Source organism: Caretta caretta, chromosome 1 (assembly GCF_965140235.1).
Source record: "Caretta caretta isolate rCarCar2 chromosome 1, rCarCar1.hap1, whole genome shotgun sequence".
NCBI classification, from domain to species: Eukaryota; Metazoa; Chordata; order Testudines; family Cheloniidae; genus Caretta; species Caretta caretta.
The window spans coordinates 39,851,331-39,871,490 of record NC_134206.1 but is presented as its reverse complement, the minus strand read 5'-3'; the positions used below and the strand labels follow the sequence as shown (position 1 = coordinate 39,871,490).

The window sequence follows — 20,160 nt, the reverse complement described above, 5'->3', positions numbered from 1 at the left end:
CAGTGCCTATGCATGGGTGAGTCCTAGAAGAAGTTTAATCAGTAGTGGTGGTGATTTGTGATATATGATGGCAATAGATGCATGCTCCCTGAGTGGAGACTAGAAAGTACCTTACTGCTAACTAACTGTAGTCAGTGAGGAATCTGTACATCTTTTTAACAGCTTCCAGCTCTCCCCTGAGGACAGAAGATTCTGAAAAAGTCTTAGCAATGCTTTCCTACAAACCATGAAACTTACGAAAGAGTCCTTTTCCACGTAAGAGTAAAAAAGGAATGCAAGGGCACTGAGGATTACAACACAGACTTGGAGTAAGAGCCAGTGCTGCAACTTTAGGCTTCAAGAAGTTTCCTTGATTAGATAGCTTTCCATTGTTACACCTGCCACCAGCCTATTGGAGCATCTATTTAGAGACTTAACTTTGGAACAAAGCCACAAACATCTACAAAACAGCAGAACAGCAAAACTGCAAATGCAAACATTAATCAAAGAGGATAACAGTCACAGGAGGTGACTGCACAGCAGGACAAGAAGGAAATGCGCAGAAAAAAGGGACACACTCACAATAGTCAATATAAGAAAGGGTGGGGGAAAAAAAACATTCTATGGACGGGCCAGCCCAAACAAATGTGTGGGAAGTTCATGGAAACATGAATACAGACAATGCTCAGCATCTAGACAAAAGTGCAGTGTGTCAGAAGTACAACTATTTTGCTAACCAATGCAGATATCAGAAAACTGTGAATGCAATGCAGCAATATGGTGATAGTGTCACTGAAGAAGCAGTGTATGCTGATGCCATGCAGCAATGGCTGCCAGAACACAGTAACTAGTTCATCACTCTTAATGCTAATGGTTCACAAATCACACATACATTGGTGTCAGCACTTGTATCTAGTGTAATAGAAGCACGAGCGTGGCAAACTTTAAAATATAAGCCCCCCACTGGAGAAACAGGCAAACGTCCTGACAGCTTACAACGCACCACCTATTTCTGTGGGTGGGCAGATGCCAGCTCAATCTGACACACAAGAAAGAAAAGACTAAGAAAGAATACCTTTGTTATTAGAGGAGATAGAAAACCAATACTGGGCCTGTAATCAAGTCAACAATTGTGACTCGTATGCAAGCTATTTAATATAGAATACAACTTGTTGCAAGGCATCTAAACCTTACTAGAGAAATACACATCTGTTCAAAGATTTGGGAAAGCTGCCAGTCATGCATAAAGTAATTTTGAAGGATGCAAACCTTTTTATATGATCCTGACCTATGTTTATATGCATCCAGGAAGGTACCTGTGGTCCTGAGAGGCAGACACCAGCAAGAACTGCAATAGAAGTAATACAAAGAGTTGAGAAACCTACAGGTTTGGTGCATAGACATCGACTCTGTGGGTGCTCCAGGGCTGGAGCACCCGCGGAAAAAAATTAGTGGGTGCTTAGCACCCACTGGCAGCCAGGTCCTCCCTCCACCCCAGCGCCTCCCATCCGCCAGCAGCTCCATCGATCAACTCCTCTCCCTTCCCCCCAGCACCTCCACTCTGTATCAGCTATTTCACAGGTACAGGAGGCACTGGGGGGAGGAGAGGAGGAAGGGGGAGGAGCAGGGGACGGGGCATGCTCTGGGGAAGGGGCAGAACTGGGCAGGAAGAGGCAGGGCGGAGACTTGGAGGAAGGGGTAGGGTACAGGGCCTGGGGCAGCGGTCATGGGTGCTTAGCTCACCCAGATGGGCTCTCCAGCCCAGGTCCGAAGCATCGGAGACCAGAGTCAGTGACAGGGATGGGGCCGCGAAGGGAACTCCCTCCATCACCAATCCAGGGATGACCAGATGTGATCCAGCACCCTGACTACCTGGTCTAGGTCATGCCTGTTGGGGATGTAGACCGATGCCAGATACACTTGCAGAGGCTGAAGATGGAGCCGGGCATGACGGACCATGTATGTGCATGCGGCCATGTGGCCTAACCAACAAAGGCAGATGTGGGCATGGTGAGCAGGTGGTTCTTAACATGGGAGATCAGGTCCACATGGCCTGAAAACACGCTTCCGGAAGAAAGGTTCTGGCTTGTGTGGAGTCGAGAACTGCCCCAATAAACTCTATTCGTAGGACCGGCGTTAAGGTGGATTTTTGCTTGTTTATTAACAGGCTCAGGTTGTGGCAAATGGAACCACCAGATCGAGACTCCTCTGCATTTGTTCCCAAGACCTGCCCTTGATGTCATCAAGATATGGGAAGACCTGGACCCCCTCGACGTTTCAGGTAAGCAGTCATTGGCGCCATTTTGTGAACACCCTCGGTGCCGATAAGAGGCCAAAGGACAGTACTGTGAATTGAAAATGGCATCCGCCCACTATGAAACAGAGGGAACGCCTGTGACCTTGGAAGATGGAAATAAGCGTCCTTCAAGTCGAGGGTGGCGTACCAGTCTCCCAGATCCAGGGACGGGATGATGGAGGCCAGCAAGGCCACGCAAAACTTCAACTTTCTGAGAGACTTGTTGAGGCGACGCAGGTCCAGAATGGGTCTGAGGCCCCCTTCTGCTTTTGGGATTAGGAAGTAGTGGGCATAAAACCCCTTTCATGTCCTGAGGGACCTCCTCCACCGCCCCCAGGTGCAGGAGGTTCTTGACCTCTTGAATGAGGAGTTGCTCGTGAGAAGGGTCCCAGAAGAGGGACACGGGGCGGGGGGGGGGGGGAACTGCAGGGTATAGCCCTGAAATACTATGTCTAGCATCCACCGGTCCGAGTGACCCATTTCCAGGCTGAACGGTAGGGATGAAGACAGTTGAGGAAAGAACAAGGGGGATCCAGGGAGTTGACTGTGGCATCACTCTCAAGCGCACCTTCAAAATGAGTGCTTCTAGTCCCCAGGATGCTTTGCCGGGCCAGGCTGCGTGGGTGAGCACGGGGAGAAAGGGCAAAGACGACTAAAACTCGTGTCTTTATCACTTCTCCTGGCAGACCCTTGATGATGCTGCCAAGGCCTTGGCAGCAGGAGCGGCTGTCATGGTATGCATACCAGCGAGTGAAGGGTGGCCCAAGTGTCCTTTAACCCATGCAGCCTCGCATCCATTTGCCCTGCAAAGAGTCCATTCCCATCGAATGGGAGGTCCTGGATCAAGGTCTGCATCTCTTGGGACAGGCCAGAGGTCTGAAGCCAGGAGCTGCGCCTCATAACCACCGCTGAAATGACCACCTTAGCTGCCGAATCCGCTGCATACCACGCCATTTGGAGGGAGCACCTCGCTGCCACAGAACCCTCCTCCATCAGGATGACAAATTCCTGGACCAAACCTTGAGGGAGGGACTTTTTGAACTTATGGAGAGAGTCCCATAAATTAAAGTTGCACCTGTCCACTCTTTTGGCCTCTTTATTTTTGGGAGTTGAACTGGTGTGCCCCTGCTTGCTCCTCTCATTGGCCACAGAGCTGACCAGCGAGCCCAGAGACGGGTGGGTATAAAAAATTAATTGAACGCTTTAGCCGGGACAAAGTACTTCTTTTTGGCTCTTTTGGAGGTGGGAGGGATGGACGATGGGGTTTGCCAGAGGGCCATGGCAATTTTCAGGACCCCGTCGTGTACTGGTAATGCAACACAGGCAGGGTAGAGGCCAAGAGCACACTGAACAAGGTATCTGCCTGCCCGGCCATCTCCTCCACCTCTAAGCCCAAGTTCTCAGCCACCCATCGAAGCAGGGCCTGGTGTTCTTTAAAATCATTTGGCAGGCTGGCCCTCAAGGGTCCTGCGACCACCTCATTTGGGGATGAAGACAAATGTACCGCCAGGGGTAGCCTCGGAGCATCATCCCCCATTTGGGATGGGGGTTTTGGGTGGGTGCTGTCTCCTCTACCCTGACCTCTGAGCGTGCTTCATGCACCGAGCCTGGTGCTGCCAACTGTTGCTCTGAGGTGGCACGTCCATGTGGCTCTGGAGTGGCCAGGAAGCCTGAACTGTATCTTTTGCCTGACGCTCCTTTCTTGCCCAGGGCCAGGGAGCTGTGCTTCTTAGTTTTCTTTCTTGGCACTGGCGACAGGGAGTGGTGCTGGGTGGAGCTCGGTGTGCGCTGCGCGCCGAGGTAGTAGGAGTTGAGTCTTGGCAGAATGGCTCGGAAGCTGGATGGAGGGCAGCCTCCATGAGGAGAGCCCTCAAATGAATATCCCGCTCTCTGAGTCTTGGGTCGAAAACTTTTACAGATACAATATTTGTCCTTCACATATGACTCCCCCAAGCACTTGAGACAGCTGCTGTGGGGGTCACTTACAGGCATAGGCCTGTTACAGTCCATGCAGGGCTTAAACCCAGGAGACCGGGGCATGCACTGCCTGGGGCAAAGTCCCCGCTGGGACTCTAACTACACTTCACAACTGCTTAACACCAACTACTATAAACAACTATTTACAAGGCCCTAAGGCTCAAAGTAAGAAGAGATAGAACTGCTAGCCCTTGCTATGCAAGGCAAAGCGCTCCAACTAAACACCATGGGCGGTAAGAAGGAACTGAGAGGGTGTAGGGCTAGCAGCGCCTGATATACCGACACATGAAAGCAGCATCTCCAACAATTGTGCACGTGGGCACATGCAGACCTAGAATGGAATCGACATGAACAAGCACTTGAAGAACAATCACTTTAAATGTCAGGTTTCAGAGTAGCAGCTGTGTTAGTCTGTATTCGCAAAAAGAAAAAAGAGTACTTGTGGCACTTTAGAGACTAACAAATTTATTTGAGCATAAGCTTTCGTGAGCTGAGCTGTAGCTCACGAAAGCTTACGCTCAAATAAATTTGTTAGTCTCTAAAGTGCCACAAGTACTCCTTTTCTTCTTTTAAATGTCAGGTGGTTCTAAAAGCTAAGAACAGAACCCTAAAATGTACAGTTGGTCAGTCAGATCCTGGTCTGTATCACATTCTTGTCAAATACTTCATTATTTGTAGTACAGTGGCATGTAAATCAAAACAAAGATGCCTAGCTTGTAAGATTACAGCCTGCCTGCACACTGTAAACAGTGAAGCACTTGATATGAAAGTAGTATAAAAATGACTATAATAAAAAAAAAACATTTACATACCATGTCTACTGCTGATGTAATCCAAACTGGTTTCAGATGGTAGTCTGAATAAGTTGACTGAACATTTTTCTCTTTGACATCTGGGATGTAGTTCCTAATTTTACTAGAAAAGATATTTAACAAGTCATGCAGAAGAAACTGCTTTTCTTAAAAATTCTAGTGTTATGAACAATGCATTAAAGACTATTCTGATTCTCATTTTGCAAATATTTCTCCCTCCTCCACACCCTCCTTATAGATTATAAGGCCAGAAGGGAGCACTGTAATAATTAGTCTGACCTTTTGTATGACACAGGCACAGAACTTGTCCAAAATAATTCCTGGAGCAGATCTTTTTAGAAAAACATCCAGTTATGATTTTAAAAAAAATTGTGATGGAGATTCTACGATAATCCAGGGTAAATTGTTCCAAAGATTCATTACTCACTATTAAAAATGTATGCTTCATTTTCAGTCTGAATTTGTCTACCTACAACTTCCAGCCACTGGATCATGTTATACCTTTCTCTGATAGACTGAAGAGCCCATTGTTAAATATTAGTTCCCCACATAGGTACTTATGGACTGTATTCAAGTCACCCCTTAACCATCTCTTTGTTAAGCTGAACAGATAGACTCAAGGAGCTCTATCACTATAAGACATGTTTTCTAATCCTTTAGTCATTCTCATGGCTCTTCTCTGAACCCTCTTACGTTTATCGACATCCTTCTTGAAATGGGGATACCAGAACTGAACATACTATTCCAGCAGCCATCACACTAATGCCAAATACAAAAGTGAAAATAACCTCTCCATCCTATTCCTACTACAGTGAGAGATGTTACAGAGGGGACAAGTTCTTAGATTTTTTTCCCCCCTTTTCCTTCCAGCATCATCTCAATTTTACTTGGATTCAGCTTTAGTTAGATGCTCTTCAGTGGACTTCAGCAAAGCACTGAAAATCCAGGAGATGACGATTTTCTGTTTGATGTGAATGAGCTGTACACTTGGTGTCATATGGATACTGCTAGTATGCCAACCTGCATTATCTAGTCTGTTCAACTGATTACTTATACATAGAGATAATATGGGAGAAAGGATTGAAACTTCTGGCATTCTGCAGGTGAAAGCACTGGCGGTGGAGGAACAGTTGCTTATAAAGGACCCTCGAGAATCAGTCCAAGGAAGAGGATCTGAGCCATTTCACAGCGGTTCTGTTTTTCCAATCTTGAAATGGTAGCACTTGTACGTGGTGATCAATGGTATCAAATGCCACACACACGCCCAGTGGGATGATAATTAAAGATATACTTCCCTTATCATTGGACAGGAGGAAGTAATTCAACAAGTACTGTCTCTGTACAATGCCCTGACCTATAGCCTTAATGAGAAAGATACCAGATATCCGGAGATGACAAATAACGTTTGAGACTCTTTTTTGCTACCTTCTCAATTAGTTTGTTCAAGAAACTGAGATTAGACACTGGTGGTTTGCAAATTCTCTAGCATCAAGAGACAGATTTAATACTGTTTAGACTATTAAAATGTAGTGTAGGTTATAGATTCTTCCCAAAAAATGCATTGACAATCTGCCAGCAGGGATATCAGGTTCCCTCTGCTCTCTTGTACCAGGCAAGAGAGGCAACAAGCGGATACACAGGTGGTGCGCCTGACTGCTGTCAAAATTTCCATGGCTCCTGTTTGTATGAATGGTGCATATTTCATAGATTCCAAGGCCAGAACGAACATTATGGTAATCTAATCTGACCTCCTGCATAACACAGGCCACAGAACCTCCCCAAAAGAATGCTTGGAAGGAATGTGCCGAGTTCCTGGTCCTGAACTCAGTTTGTTATTTTTGGTGGACTTTGGGACCACATCAGATGAGCACGACTACCTCTGAAGACAACAGTCTCACATCAGAAGTCTCGTGTTCTCAGTTCATTGGAGGAAATTTGGGTCTATGAAATGATTTACAGTCTGAACAAGTTCAGCAATACATGACTTTACTGAATCTATGTCAGAAGAAAGGGATCCTCTAACTCCTTTAGAGAAGTGGCATAGTTTGCAGAAGTTCTTTGGGCCTAATTCTCGTTTATACTAAAAGACCACCCATCTTCCACGCTGGCAGCATAAAGGGCCTTAAAATGGGCATAAGTATAATTTACACTAAGTTCATTTTGGCGGTTAGGAATGAATGAGAAATAGGTCTCCTGTAGCTTGAGTATATTTGAATGAGACCAGCCACCACCACTCATGTTTTTCCTTCCTCCCTATTTTTCTGTCACAGGTGGAATTGGAAAGAGTGCTCTGGTGCTAGAATATTTATTAGCCCTAGTTAGTGTTTCAATAACTTTTATGCAGTGTGACAAGGTCAGGCCAGATGGCTACAGGAGAGTGATAGAAGGCAGATATATTAGCCCCAGGTTCAGTAGGTCCCCTTTCCCTGGGTAAGGTAACAGGGAAGGTTCCAGAACAATCAGGAATTTTCTGGAAACAATTAAGGCAGACAGGCTGATTAGAACACCTGCAGCCAATCAAGAAGCTGCCAGAATCAATTACGACAGGCATGCTAATCAGGACACCTGGGTTTAAAAAGGAGCTCACTTCAGTTTGTGGTGTGCGTGCAAGGAGCTGGGAGCTGAGAGTGAGAAGGCGTACTGCTAGAGAACGGAGGAGTAGAAGCTTTACCCAACACCAGGAGGAAGGTCCTGTGGTGAGAATAAAGGTGGTGTTGGGAGGAGGCCATGGGGAAGTAGCCCAGGAAGTTGTAGCTGTCACACAGCTGTTACAGGAGCCACTGTAGACAGCTGCAATCCACAGGGCCCTGGGATGGAACCCAGAGTAGAGGGTGGGCCCGGGTTCCCCCCATCCCACCAACTCTCTACTTAATACTGGAGGAGTTGACCTGGATTGTGGGTTCCACCAGAAGGGAAGGTCTCTGGCCTGTTCCCTGATCCACTGGGTGGATCAGCAGAGACTGTGGGGATTGTTGTTCTTCCTTTTCCCCATGCTGGCCATTGATGAGGCTAACTGAGTGAATGGCAGATTTGAGCCATGGAAGTGGCCAAACCGAGGGCTGCCATGAACCTCTGAGGTAAGCAAATCCGCCAATAAGCGCAGGACCCACCAAGGCAGAGGAGGAACTTTGTCACAGCAGCCTTTGGCCTCTTGGCTGGACAGGTTGCCAACAAATAAAGTTTGGAACTTGGTAGAGTCTGAAAGTTTAAAGGTGAACAACAGTAATTTCTTTTTGCCAAGCAATGAGGCAATGTTTTAGTTCTGTTCAAAGGAGGAAGTGATATGACCAGGACAGTGGGAATTTCTCAGGCCCACACAGTGGCTGTGTGTGTGAGTCCAGGGATTACTTGTAGAAATCTTAAGGTGTAGAGTTCAGATTTGATATTTTGGGCGATAGTCTCAAAGGTGTTAGTGTGATGCTGAAGTATCCCAAGGCTTGAATCTGGTGAACTGCATCACAATACCAGATGACATCTGTGTCACATCTGGATTCCCAGAATTCACAGATAAAAGTCTTTTTGCTGGGGATTGTGGGGTGCAAATAACAGCTCAGAACCAATTTTGTATCAAGTTCAGCTGAGGAAAAAGAGGTTCCATAAAGACAGGCCAGAATCAAAGCAGAGGAGGGCGCTCGAGTCAGCAGGCTGCCAGAGAGCCTGAAGACAGCCTTGAGGAAGTTCTTCAGTAAGTGGGCTGAAATGAAGCTGCATGAGGAGACAGAACTCCAACACTGGAGTAGTAGAGTCTGTAACCCTGTAAGAGAACCTGAGAAACAGGGGGGGGAGATGGGTAGGATAGATAGATAGGAGTAGTCTAGGAACATGGCAAGGGATTGTAAGGAACAGTCCTTAACCACCTCACACAGAATCCATGGGCTGGAACCAGGAAGGGAGGGTGGGCCTGGGTCCCCCCTACATCATGCTCCAGCAAGAGGGAAAATCACAGGCCTCTGGATAAAAAGAAACAAAGAGACTGCTATGTATCAGACAGGGGCTAAAGACTGGCATAAAGGCAATTAGACTCTTGAGTCTTTCTGTTTGGACTTTGTTACCCAGAACAGGGACCAATTCTGAAGTGTAGCCAAAGGCCTGGGCCACCAAAGATAGACTACTGGAGAACCAAAACAACAGACAACAGGGGGCACTATAGTGGAAGACCCCGACAATGCCGTGTCCTAACTCAAGGGAGTGCTCCTGTAGTAACCCTGGCACTAGCACCTGCTGCACCTGTGATGCAGCAGCACAGAATGTTGTCCTGGGGAAGAGACACTGAGAGGGCAGCTCAAGCTTGGGAGGGTGCTTAGAATCCAACCAAAGAGGGCAGCTGGAAAAAGCTGTTAGACAAGAAGGAGCGAAGGAGAAGAATCTAGATGCAGAGCTAGTGGATGAGCTGGGGGAGAAGATGAGGTGATAAAATAAAAGTGGTATAGGAGAATAAAAGTAGGGGAGTGAGAAGGAGGAAAGAAGGAAAATAGGAAATCCTCCAAGTCAGGAGGAGCAGAAAAAAAAAAAAATAGACCCGGGTATATGAGCAGACACTATTAGAAAAGGGAAGTAGAGGAAAATAAAATTTACAGACGTACTAGAGAGAGAGAGAGAGAGAACATCAAGGTAAAAAACTGAAAGGAAATATAATTGGTGAAAAAGGAAATTGATCAAAAAGCTGTTTTTGATTAAAACAGATCCTGAAAACAGTAAATGAAAAGCCCACCCACAAAGGATCAAAAACATAGGAACAGAGAGAATGACTGAACATCTATTGAAGGAATACAGTTCAAAAGGTGCCTAATGGACAAATAAGGGCCCACCAAGTGAAGAAAGACTTGATCAAAAGAGGTATAAACCACAGGACTATTGAATCTAAAGAGCACTTCAAACCGAAGAGCTGTGAAGAACCGGGCAGCAAGGGTGGAGTTGTACTTACAGACAAGGAAAGGAAAAGTTGTTGAGTAATCTTCTTGTTCTTGTTGATAACAATGTCTTTGGTATTAACTTCACAGAGTACAGTAGAGTAGAGGTACCCGCTCGCAAAGGTTAACATGTTGGGAACCTAGAGTTTGTTATAAGTAGTAGTACTTCGTAATGTTCTTCTGCTACAATTTTTGGGTTTTCCCTTTTAAAGTTCTAAAAATTATAAGTTACCCTTTTGTCTTGGTTAGCCTCTGCCTTTCCTCACAGTTAGCATAGCTTGGCACGTCACTGCACTTCACAGTGAGTTCTCCTACCCATTACAACCTTGTATTATTAATAAGCATGAAGCTGAAGACCTGTTCTTCCGTTTTGGATCAAGCAAGATAGTTGTGTGCTGATTGCCCTGAACTGTATGTAGCTACCTAATTATACAAAAATCCTGAATGTATTTGTGCATTAAGAAATTAAATTCGATTAAGCACTTTGGGAATAATTACCAAATGGGAAAGTAGGATGGACAGACTTTAAAAAAAAAAAAAAAAAAACACAACACACACACATCCCCCCTCTGGCTCCAAATTGTATGAAAAATAAAGCAGTGTTCAGAATGCATGTTTACCTTTTTAGTGCTTGCGAATTTCTAACGCAAATTCCTTGTTCAAAATCAAGCTCCATCTAAATTAAAAAAGAGAAAGGTTATAGTAAAGTATATCCCATCAGAGGGTAAAATCCTGGTCCCTCTGAAGGAAAGTCATTCCATTGATTTTAATGGAATCAGGATTTCACCTAAAGTAAATACTTGTCCTTTTCTCTGACCAGGGTCATGTTTTAAAGAGATTACTATTTACATTAGTAACTAGACATTTAACAGCATAGTTTCCAGACAACAGTGACCTTAAAACTCTATAGCAGCTAAAAATTTACTACTCGTGAAAGAGGTTTTTTCCATTGTTTGTTCACTCTTTATTGGGATTTCATAGCAATATGCCTTCCAACATATTGTTGGAGAGGAACTGACTATGGTTGGGATTTTCAAAGGAGTCTAAGGGTGTCAGGCATCCAAATTCCACTGAAAGTCTGAATTCAGTGCCCAATTCCCTTGAAATCCCAGCCTATTTCTTTTTAGATATTGGTACATATCAGTAGCATTCAATTACTGCCATTTTCTAAGTATACTATATATAATACTATAAAAAAGCTTTAATAATCTTTTGAAGGGGAAAGAGGTTACTTATCTTACAGTAACTAGAGTTCTTTGAAATGCTGATGGTTTTGACCACACAGCTCCCACTGTAGATGAAGGTGCCCCATGCATGCAAGTCTAGAATCTTTCACGCAGGAGTATCCATTGGTGCTTTGTATGTACCCTTCATGTGCTCACTACACATTCTCCCAAAGGCATAAAGGGCAGAGTAACCCCAACAACTTGATTAAAAAACTTGTATTATATGGAATTAATGGGATGCACAATTAGATTTAAAACTGTCTCACGGACAAATCTTAAAATTTAGTTGTCAATTGGGTCCCACGAAGGGATTGGCGCCTGTTCCAATGCACAATCTAGGTGAGGATAAGATATATGCTGATAAAGTTTGCACAAGACTGATGAGGTAATAAACAACAAGAAGGATAGGCTACTGCTAGAGTTATCAGAATCATCTAGTTAAACAGCCACAATTCAACAAAATACATTTTAATACAGCCAAATGCAAGAGAGTACACCTGGGACCCAAGAACACAGGTTATACCTACAGTTAGGGAAACTGTCTTGGAAAGCAGTCACTAAGAAGGACTTAGAGGGGTCATCATAGATATTACCTCAACAGGATCTCTCAGTGCACCGCTGTGGCAAAAAGAACTAATGCAATCCTTGGTTGTATAAAAAGGGATGATCAAATAGAAGTAGGGAAGTGATACTTCCTCTCTACAGTGCACTGGTAAGACTACTGCTAAAATACTGAGTCTGGTGCTGGTGTCCATGCTTCGAGAAAGATGTGAAAATAGCGGAGAGAATTCAAAGGAGGGCCACAAAAATGATTCATGGGCTGGAAGCCCAACATATTTTACTCATCGAAGAGATGGATGAGAGGTGACATGATTACTTTGCATAAGAACTTAACGATGGAAAAGATGTCCAGTAATGGGGAGCTTTTCAACCTGGCTGAGAGAGGCATAGTAAGAACCAATGGCTGGAAGCTGAACAAATTCAAGCTTGAAATGATCTCCTAACTATGAGAATAAACAAACATTGGAACAGCTTACTGAAGAGGTGATGGACTCACCATTTGCTTGGAGTCTTTAAAAGAAGGTTCTCTCTCTCTCTCTCGAGGATATACTTTAATCCAGCTTCTGGGAGAAATTTTACAGCCTGTGTGTATGGGATGGGCGGGGAGGGCTGGATGAGCACAGTGATCCCTTCTGGCTTTGGAGTCTAAATCTATGAATCCCCTTCTGTTCATCCCCTTCCTTCCTGGGCCAGAAAGAGTACAGGAAACTGCACTGCCTTAAGCATGCTCAGGACACTTGCAGCTGTTCATCATTCAAAGACTATGATCCAATCTCAGTCTTCAGGGGTTCAGCTGGTCACATATTGGCCATGTGTATTCTGTTGTCTCCCCACCCCACACACACACCTTCCTCTGAAGCATCAGAGATTGGTCACAGATGGAGGGGACACTGGACTGAGTGGACCAGTGCTCTGATGTGTTACAGAGAATCATCTGTCTTAGATACCTGGCTGGTGTTTCATGCTCACATGCTCTGGGTCATATTGATTGCCAGATTTGGCATCAGGAATGAATTTCCACCCAGATCAGAGTGGCAGGGACTGTGTGGGTTTTATTCCTTCCTCTGAAGTTTTGGGCATGGATTGCCTGCAGGATCATCTGGGAATATCTCACTTAATCAATTCCCTGCCCCTGTAGGGGCGTCAGGTACTGGTGGCACTTTGCCATCTTCTGTTTCTCTGCTTGTGGCACACAATAGCTTAGACTCCCAAGGATTAAAATGTTCTAGTCAGTTCAAGTTATTAGCCTCAATATAGGGATACTGGGTGAAATTTAAGTGACCTGTGAAATACAGGGGCTCAGCCAAGATGATCCAAAATCCCTTCTGGCCTTAAACTCTATGAAACCACCACTCAGTTCCTTCACTAACACAGATATATAGGTAAAGGACTCCAAATCAGTGGGGAAGGAAGACAAGTTGTGTAATCTGTGTGGACAAAAGCATCTTGAAAAACTCCAGTTACCATAAGGTTAACAGCCTATCTTTGAGCATTTGTTCACACAAATCCCACTGCAGGTGACTGACTAGCAGTTACACCAAGGAGGTGGGTGAAGGGATCCTATCTAAATAACTAGAAAAGCTGAAAGGTAGGACTCTGAATTAGTAATCATATCCCCATAGCATGAAACATGGTAACTTCCTGTGAGATGGATGGATTACCACAGTGGGGTATGAGTACCCCTGGGGGTATGCAGAGGTCTTCTAGGGAGTACATCAACTCATCTGGATATTTGCCTAATTTTACAACAGGCTTCATAAAAAGCACTAGTGAAGTCATTATAAACTAAAATTTCATACAAAATGAGAAAGTAAGCAATTTTTCAACAATAACGTGTTGTGACACTTTCGTATTTTTATTTCTGATTTTGTAAGCAAGCAGTTTTTAAGTGAGGTGAAACTTGGGGTATGCAAAACAAATTAGACTCCTGAAAGGGGTACAGTAGTCTGGAAAGGTTGAGAACCACTGGATTACCACATGGAGCTAAGAGTCCTACAAGTCAAGAGTTGAAAGCCAGTTCATGGACATTAGGAAAGAAATTACTGACAAAAGATTACCATCTGAAATTAGAAACAATAGATGAATTTGTTGTGAGATCTTGGAGAGGGACAGGAAAAGGGGATGCAGAGTTGGTACAGGCTGGAATGGAATAGAATTGAATGTCCTTACCAGATAACTTCTAAGACTTGCTGGTTGGTAGTAACTGCAGCTCATACATTCACAAAAAAATTTAACAAAGGTAATTGCCAAAGGGACAAAAAAGGGTCGATGTCTCAACAAACTGGTCCATGACTCTTGATCACTACATCAAATCTGCAACCTTTAACCCAAAGAAGAGTGTGCAGTAACAGTAGATTAAGGTCTTTTCTTTTGGAAAGAAGGTCTCTTTTTGTAAAACACAAGTCCTTTGATAGTATCTCTACACAACTGCAAGGAGGTCTCGGTCTCAGGAAGGATAGAGGTTTAGACTGTTTTCTCCTCTGCAGGAAGTAGAGAGACGAAGAGACCAAAGGGTTACTTGAGTCCTTTGAAGAATGAAGAACCTAGTCGGTCTTTGAGTTGAAAGGCTCACGAGACTCAAAAGGAAGGTTTCTGACTGTGCCTGTGCCAGAATTCCTGACAACTACAACTGACAACTACAGAATTCCTGTGCACAGTTATTACGGTAGGCACGGACCTAGCTACAGTGTCAGAAGCCTCCAAAAACGCCTTCAATGCAGTCTTTGCCACCAACTGGCCTTTCAGGGCTACCGCTTTGAACTTATCCCGATGTCCTGAGGAAGCTTTTTACCAGCTGGGAGATTCTTGTCCCAACAAAGTCTATCACGGAGTTTGTAAGATAATGTACACACCGGGAGATTCACTTTGAAAGGAATTTTTTAGTTATGGCAGTACCTCGGGATTTTTTTTTGGTGGAGATGAATAAGCGTGGTGATTTCCTGAAAGGTTTAGTCCTGTCCAAATGAAAGGCTAATGCTCGTCTAACGTGTGTAGAGCTGCCTCCTGTTGGTTACTGTCAGGCTTCGGGAAGAAGCGAGGAAGGTGTATTGGTTGGTTGAGATGGAAAGATGTTAGGACCTTAGGTAGAAACCTTGGATGTGGGTGTAATGTAACTTTGCCCTTATAAAATGGTGGATATGCCATAAGGGCCGTGATTTCGCCAACTTATTGGGTAGAAGTGGTGGTGACACAAGGAAGGCCGTTTTCATTAATAGATATACTTAAGAACAGGTTGCCATTGGTCCAAATGGGGTCTAGTCAGAGAAGATTGTATAAGGATGAAGGGCTCAGGCAGGGGTCAAGTCTCGTATGAGCATAAAGATTTTGAAGACCCTTCCAAAAATGTTTCATAAGCAGAAGTGTAAAGACAGAATGAACGTCTATAGGGCAGTGAAAAGTAGTGATTGCCTCCAAGTGTACCCGAATGCAGCTGTGAATAATCCAGACTGTTTAAGGTGTAGCATGTAGTCTAGGATAAGTGGGAGCAGAACATGTGCTGCATCAACTTGGTGGCAGGTGTACCAGCAGTGAAATCTAGTCTATTTGTTCACTTAAGTGCATCTGGTCATGTCATGTCTGCTATTCAAAAGGAGCCAGGCTTTGAGGTGAATCATCTGCGGATTGAGATGGAGAATGAGTCCTGTGAAAGCAGCCGGGGTCTTAGATGGAGAGAGATCAGCCGGCATACCATCATGTGGAGGAGGTAAGTATACCAGACTTGTCTCGGCCATGTTGGAGGTATTAGTATGACATGAGATCAGTCCTCTTGTATCTTGCAAAGTACTCTGAATAAGAGGAGAAAAGGAGAGAAGACAAAGGAATGGTGCATCCCACTTGAGGAACACATCTCCCAGCAATCCATGTCCCAGTCCCACTCTGGAACAGAATTGAGGGCAACAGGCATTGAGCGGCAAAGAGCTCTATGGTGGGGCGGCCTCAGTGGTTGAACATGGGCTGAAGTGCTCGCATATCCAGTTTCCACATATGATCATGAGAGAACCTCCTGCTCAGTGTGTCCGTGGTGGCGTTCTGGTGTCCAGGGAAATATGCTGCTGAAACGGAGATGTTGTTCTGGATACACCAGTTCCACGGTTTGAGTGCTTCCGAGCATAAAGAGTGGGACCTTGCTCCGCCCTGCCTGTTGATGTAATACATGCAAGCGAGATTGTCTGTCATCACTCTCATGGTATGATGTTTGAGTAGAGGTAGGAAATGTTGACAGGCTTTGCAGACCGCTTGTAGCTCTAGGAAATTGATGTGTAGGGTAGATTCTGTTAACTACCATCTGCCCTGCACTGGGAGATTGTGGAGATGCACTCTCCAACTGATTAGGGAGGCATCGGTTGCTAGGATCATTGTCAGTGTTGGCAGGAGGAAAGGGACTCCGACACAAACGTTGTTGTGTAGCGTCCACCACAGTAGTGAGTCCTTGACGTGCATTGGCATGAATAAGCATTTGTGGAGAAGATATACTGTATGGAGCTACACCTGAAGACACTGCATGTGTAGTCTTGCGTGTCCGACTACAAACTTGGCTGCTGCCATGTGGCCTAGAAGTTGGAGGCACATTCTGGCAAAGGTCTGGGGCAAACCCGTGAATTGAATACCAGATCTCTTACAACCTGAGAATCTATGAGGCGGTAGGAAGGCTCTGGCTTGTATGGCACTGTGCGCCAACGAATTCCATCGTTGTACTAGTGTTGTTAAAGTGGACTTTTCTAGGTTCACGAGGAGGCCTACCTTCGTGAACAAGTCCATTATGTGGACAGTTTGGAGAGAGTCAGTTTCGGATGAGGCCTTGAGGAAACGGTCATCCAAACATGGAAAGATGACCCCCCCCCCCCCCCCCCCCGTGTCCGTAGGTAGGCAGCAACCACTGCAAGGAGTTTGGAGAACACCCAAGGTACTGTGGACAGTCCGAAAGGCAGCACCTTGAACTGGCAGCGGTATTTGCCCAGGATGAATCGGAGAAATCTGTGATCAGGGTGTATTGTAATATAAAAGTATTCATCTTAGAGGTAGAGGGCCGAGAACTAGTCTCCCGTTCAAGTGCTGGGATAATAGCGGAAATAACTCTCTTGAATCATTGCAGTTTGACTAATTTATTTATACTGTGAAAGTCCAGGATGGGTTGCCAGCTTCCGGATTTCTTCTGGATCAGGAAACAGTAGGAGTAGAAACCTTGTCCCACATGCTAGGAAGGGACTGGTTCTATAGTTCCTACTTGCAGAAGATTTATTTCTCCTTATAGAATGGAATCATGAGAGGGGTCCCAGAAGAGGGACAGGTAGACTGATGGCGGGGCAGGATAGATAGGGAATGGATGGAGTATCCTTCATTGATTATCTCTAGGAACCACTTGTCTGAGGTGATGAGTCTCCAAGATGGGAAAAACAGAGCTAATCAGTTGCAAACTGTTGGGATGTTGAAAATGGTGGGAATGACTGAAAGAGGTGAATGAGTCTCAGGGCCTCAACCACACCTCCACAATTGCTGCTTCGGTGGGAGTGCTTCAGAACAGCCCTTTGAGGAGTGTGCTGTCTACGTTTGGTAGGAGGTCTCTTCAGCGCTGGGTGTCCTAGTGCCGATGAGGAGTATACTGCTGCATTCAGGATCACGGGAGGAGTTGGAACTTTCTAGAGCATCTCTTCAGTACTGTCATTTAAATTCCAAGAGATTGGCATGTAGCTCAAGAGTCCTTAAGGGAGTGCAGAGAATCATCCGTACACTTAGAGAATAGGTTTAAAAGGTAAGTCCTCTACTGTGGTTTATACCTCCTTAGGAAAGCCCAAGGGGTGGAACCAAGATGCACACCTCATAACTACAGCAGTCGTGATGGATTGGGCAGCGATGTCTGCGGAGTCTAATGAGGCTTGTAGGGTTGTATGAGCTAGGAGATGCCCTTTCAAGGATTGGGATTGCTCTTTCTTGTCCTCTAGTAGGTCCTAGCAGAGTTCCTCCAATTTGGAGTAGTTATAGGTAGCAATAAGGGCTTCATAGATTGAGATTCTAAATTGGAGCATGGCTGACAAATATGCTTTGCGTCCAAAAAAGTCTAGGCATTTCCAATCTCTGTCTAGATGGCTAGAATGAGACTGGTATTGACAGCCCCTCTTGTACCGCAGTGACTATTGAAGAATTCAGGGGTGGGATGCAAGAATAGAAATTCCACATCCTTCGCCGGAACATAAATATTTGCAGGTCAGAGGGATGGACGCAGGGGTCTGCCACAGCAACTTTGTGGGGTCGAAAAGAGCCTTGTTGATTGACAGGGTGATCATGGAGGAAGAGGATGTGTGGAAGATATCCAGTAGTTTATGCTGCTGGTCCCTGACTTCCTCCAAAGGGACCTGTAGGGAGTCTGCAATCCTGAAGAACAAATCTTGAAAATGCCTGAAGTCATCAGCAGATGTAGGGGGTGGAGGCATGATAGCGTCGTCAAGTGAGGAGAAGGAAAAATGTAATGTTGGTGGAGCCTCCTCCTTCTGTTCCTCCTCTTGTTCTTCCTCTTCAGATGATGCCCTCCGGAAGTCAAACCCTTGCCGGTAAGAGACCAATGGAGAAGGGAGAGGTGTAGGTTTCCAGCTTTGCTCTCTGGGAGGGTTCCCAAACTGTGCCCTGTACATGGTCCAAGGGTCCCAATATGGTCAGTTTGGAGGGAGTGGTACACAGGGTTGCATCCACGGTGGTCCCTGCCAAGATTGGGGACCAAAGGTAGACTGTGGATAGTGAGGATGAGCAGATGTAATTTGTCTAGTAGACAAGGGAGCGATGGAGCCTTCGTCTTCCTCCTTGTCGCTGGGGAAGGGAGGTGACATCCTTGACAGAGAGAGGAAGGAGTGTCGTGAGTCTGAAGAGGAGGGAGGTCATATCGAAGGAATGGAGACTCAGAAGTGTCAGATGCCAGCAGGTCTTTCGAGTATCTAAAGTCTCATGGGGGGATGTGTGGGGAGAAAGCATCATCAATGCCGGTGTAAGACACGGTGCAAAAGGAAGGGTGTATGCCCCGAGGTGTTGGTAGATGGTGCCAGAGACTTGGTCGGTGCCGATGGCTTGGCCAGTGCAGAGGTTTCATAGGTGTGGGAAAGGGTTCCGGTGCTGTAGCTCAAGTCAGCCTGTCTCATTCCCTAGAGCTGGGAAACGGTGCTCAGGGCCGTAGGTCTGCCCGGTTAGGATCTTTAGACCATTTCTTTGTGTCGATATCTGAAGTACTTGGACAGGCCAGAGAGCTGTGTCCCCTGCCAGATGAGGGTGAGGCAACAGACCTTGACAGTGTTCTGGGGATGACTTTCTTTTCACACGACGTGGGGAGTGAGGATTGGCACACAACCTGGCAGAGCATGGGGGCCTCTCCAGAGGAGTCTGGGCCTGGATCCGATGTTGGTCACAACAATTTCTTCATGAGGAGAAGTTTTAATCTGATGTCCCGGTCCTTTCTGGTTCTGGGTTTCAGGCTGAGGTAGTAGGAACACTTTTGCAGGTGGCTGTTCGTTACTGGGAAGGCAACAACCCCACAACAAATGCACCTCTTAAACTCAGGGGATCCAGGCATAAGGGTGATGGAAAAAGGCTTCCTGGGCAGGAAGGGCCGGGGGGAGGGGAACGAAAACCTAAACTATGAGAAAATGTAGCAGTAAAGTTCAACAAAAACAGTTTTTCCTTTTGTTTAGGAGAAGAAAATACTAACTACATTACACTAATAGGTAAGGCACTAACTACTGATGGAAAAGGAAAAACGGGCTCTGCTGCAGATTCCATCCCAGATCAAAGGTGGTAGAGAAGGAACTGGGGGCACTCAGACCCCCCTGCGCTATACATGTCCCACACTCAGTGCGAGAGGAGGGAGGTGTGCATGTGTGGTCCAACAGGCACTGCTGATGAAGATCTCTGATCCCAGGTGCATGCGGCACTAACACACCTACAAGTGGAGCACCCATAGGGACACATCACTGGAAGTAGTAGTAAAGGCAACCTGCTTTGAGAGAGGAATTGGTACCAAGCTCAACAGTATCGATGTGGTCATCTCAATAGATAGGGTCTTATTAGGATACAGTACTACAGATTCTTTGGCAGATAGGACTGATGTCATTGGCATTAAAGTAATAGCTTTGGTCACCAAGGATGCAGTACTGAAGCAGAAGAACAAGTTTCCACAGCTCCTGAAGACACATGGTGCAGATCAGAATTGGAAGGAAGGAGCCAGCTTGAAGACAGAGTGACGAGTTTTAGACTTCTAGGACAAATATCAGGGATGGTGACCATCAGCATCATCAGAAAAAAATCTCTGCTTCTTCCTACCTTGGGCAGCAGGAGTCAATGACTGACCAGATACGGATAGAAGAGAAGGCTCAGCATGTTTTTCAGAAGCATGAGGTCTCTTAGAGCCAGAAGTCCTAGTA

At 45.5% G+C, this 20,160-nt stretch overlaps 1 protein-coding gene across 5 annotated transcripts in view; it reads right to left on the bottom strand.

Annotated features, from left to right (window-relative positions):
• RNF17 (ring finger protein 17) overlaps positions 1–20,160 on the bottom strand; it is a 201,555-nt gene that overhangs the window by 169,075 nt on the left and 12,320 nt on the right. For all 5 annotated transcript variants that reach the window (XM_048844981.2, XM_075127255.1, XM_075127254.1 and 2 more), the window contains exons 6-7: positions 10,595–10,650; positions 5,065–5,167 (exon numbers count right to left, since the gene is read on the bottom strand). In XM_048844981.2, the coding sequence (XP_048700938.2) occupies positions 5,065–5,167; positions 10,595–10,650 (159 nt within the window). The remainder of the gene's footprint in view (positions 1–5,064; positions 5,168–10,594; positions 10,651–20,160) is intronic.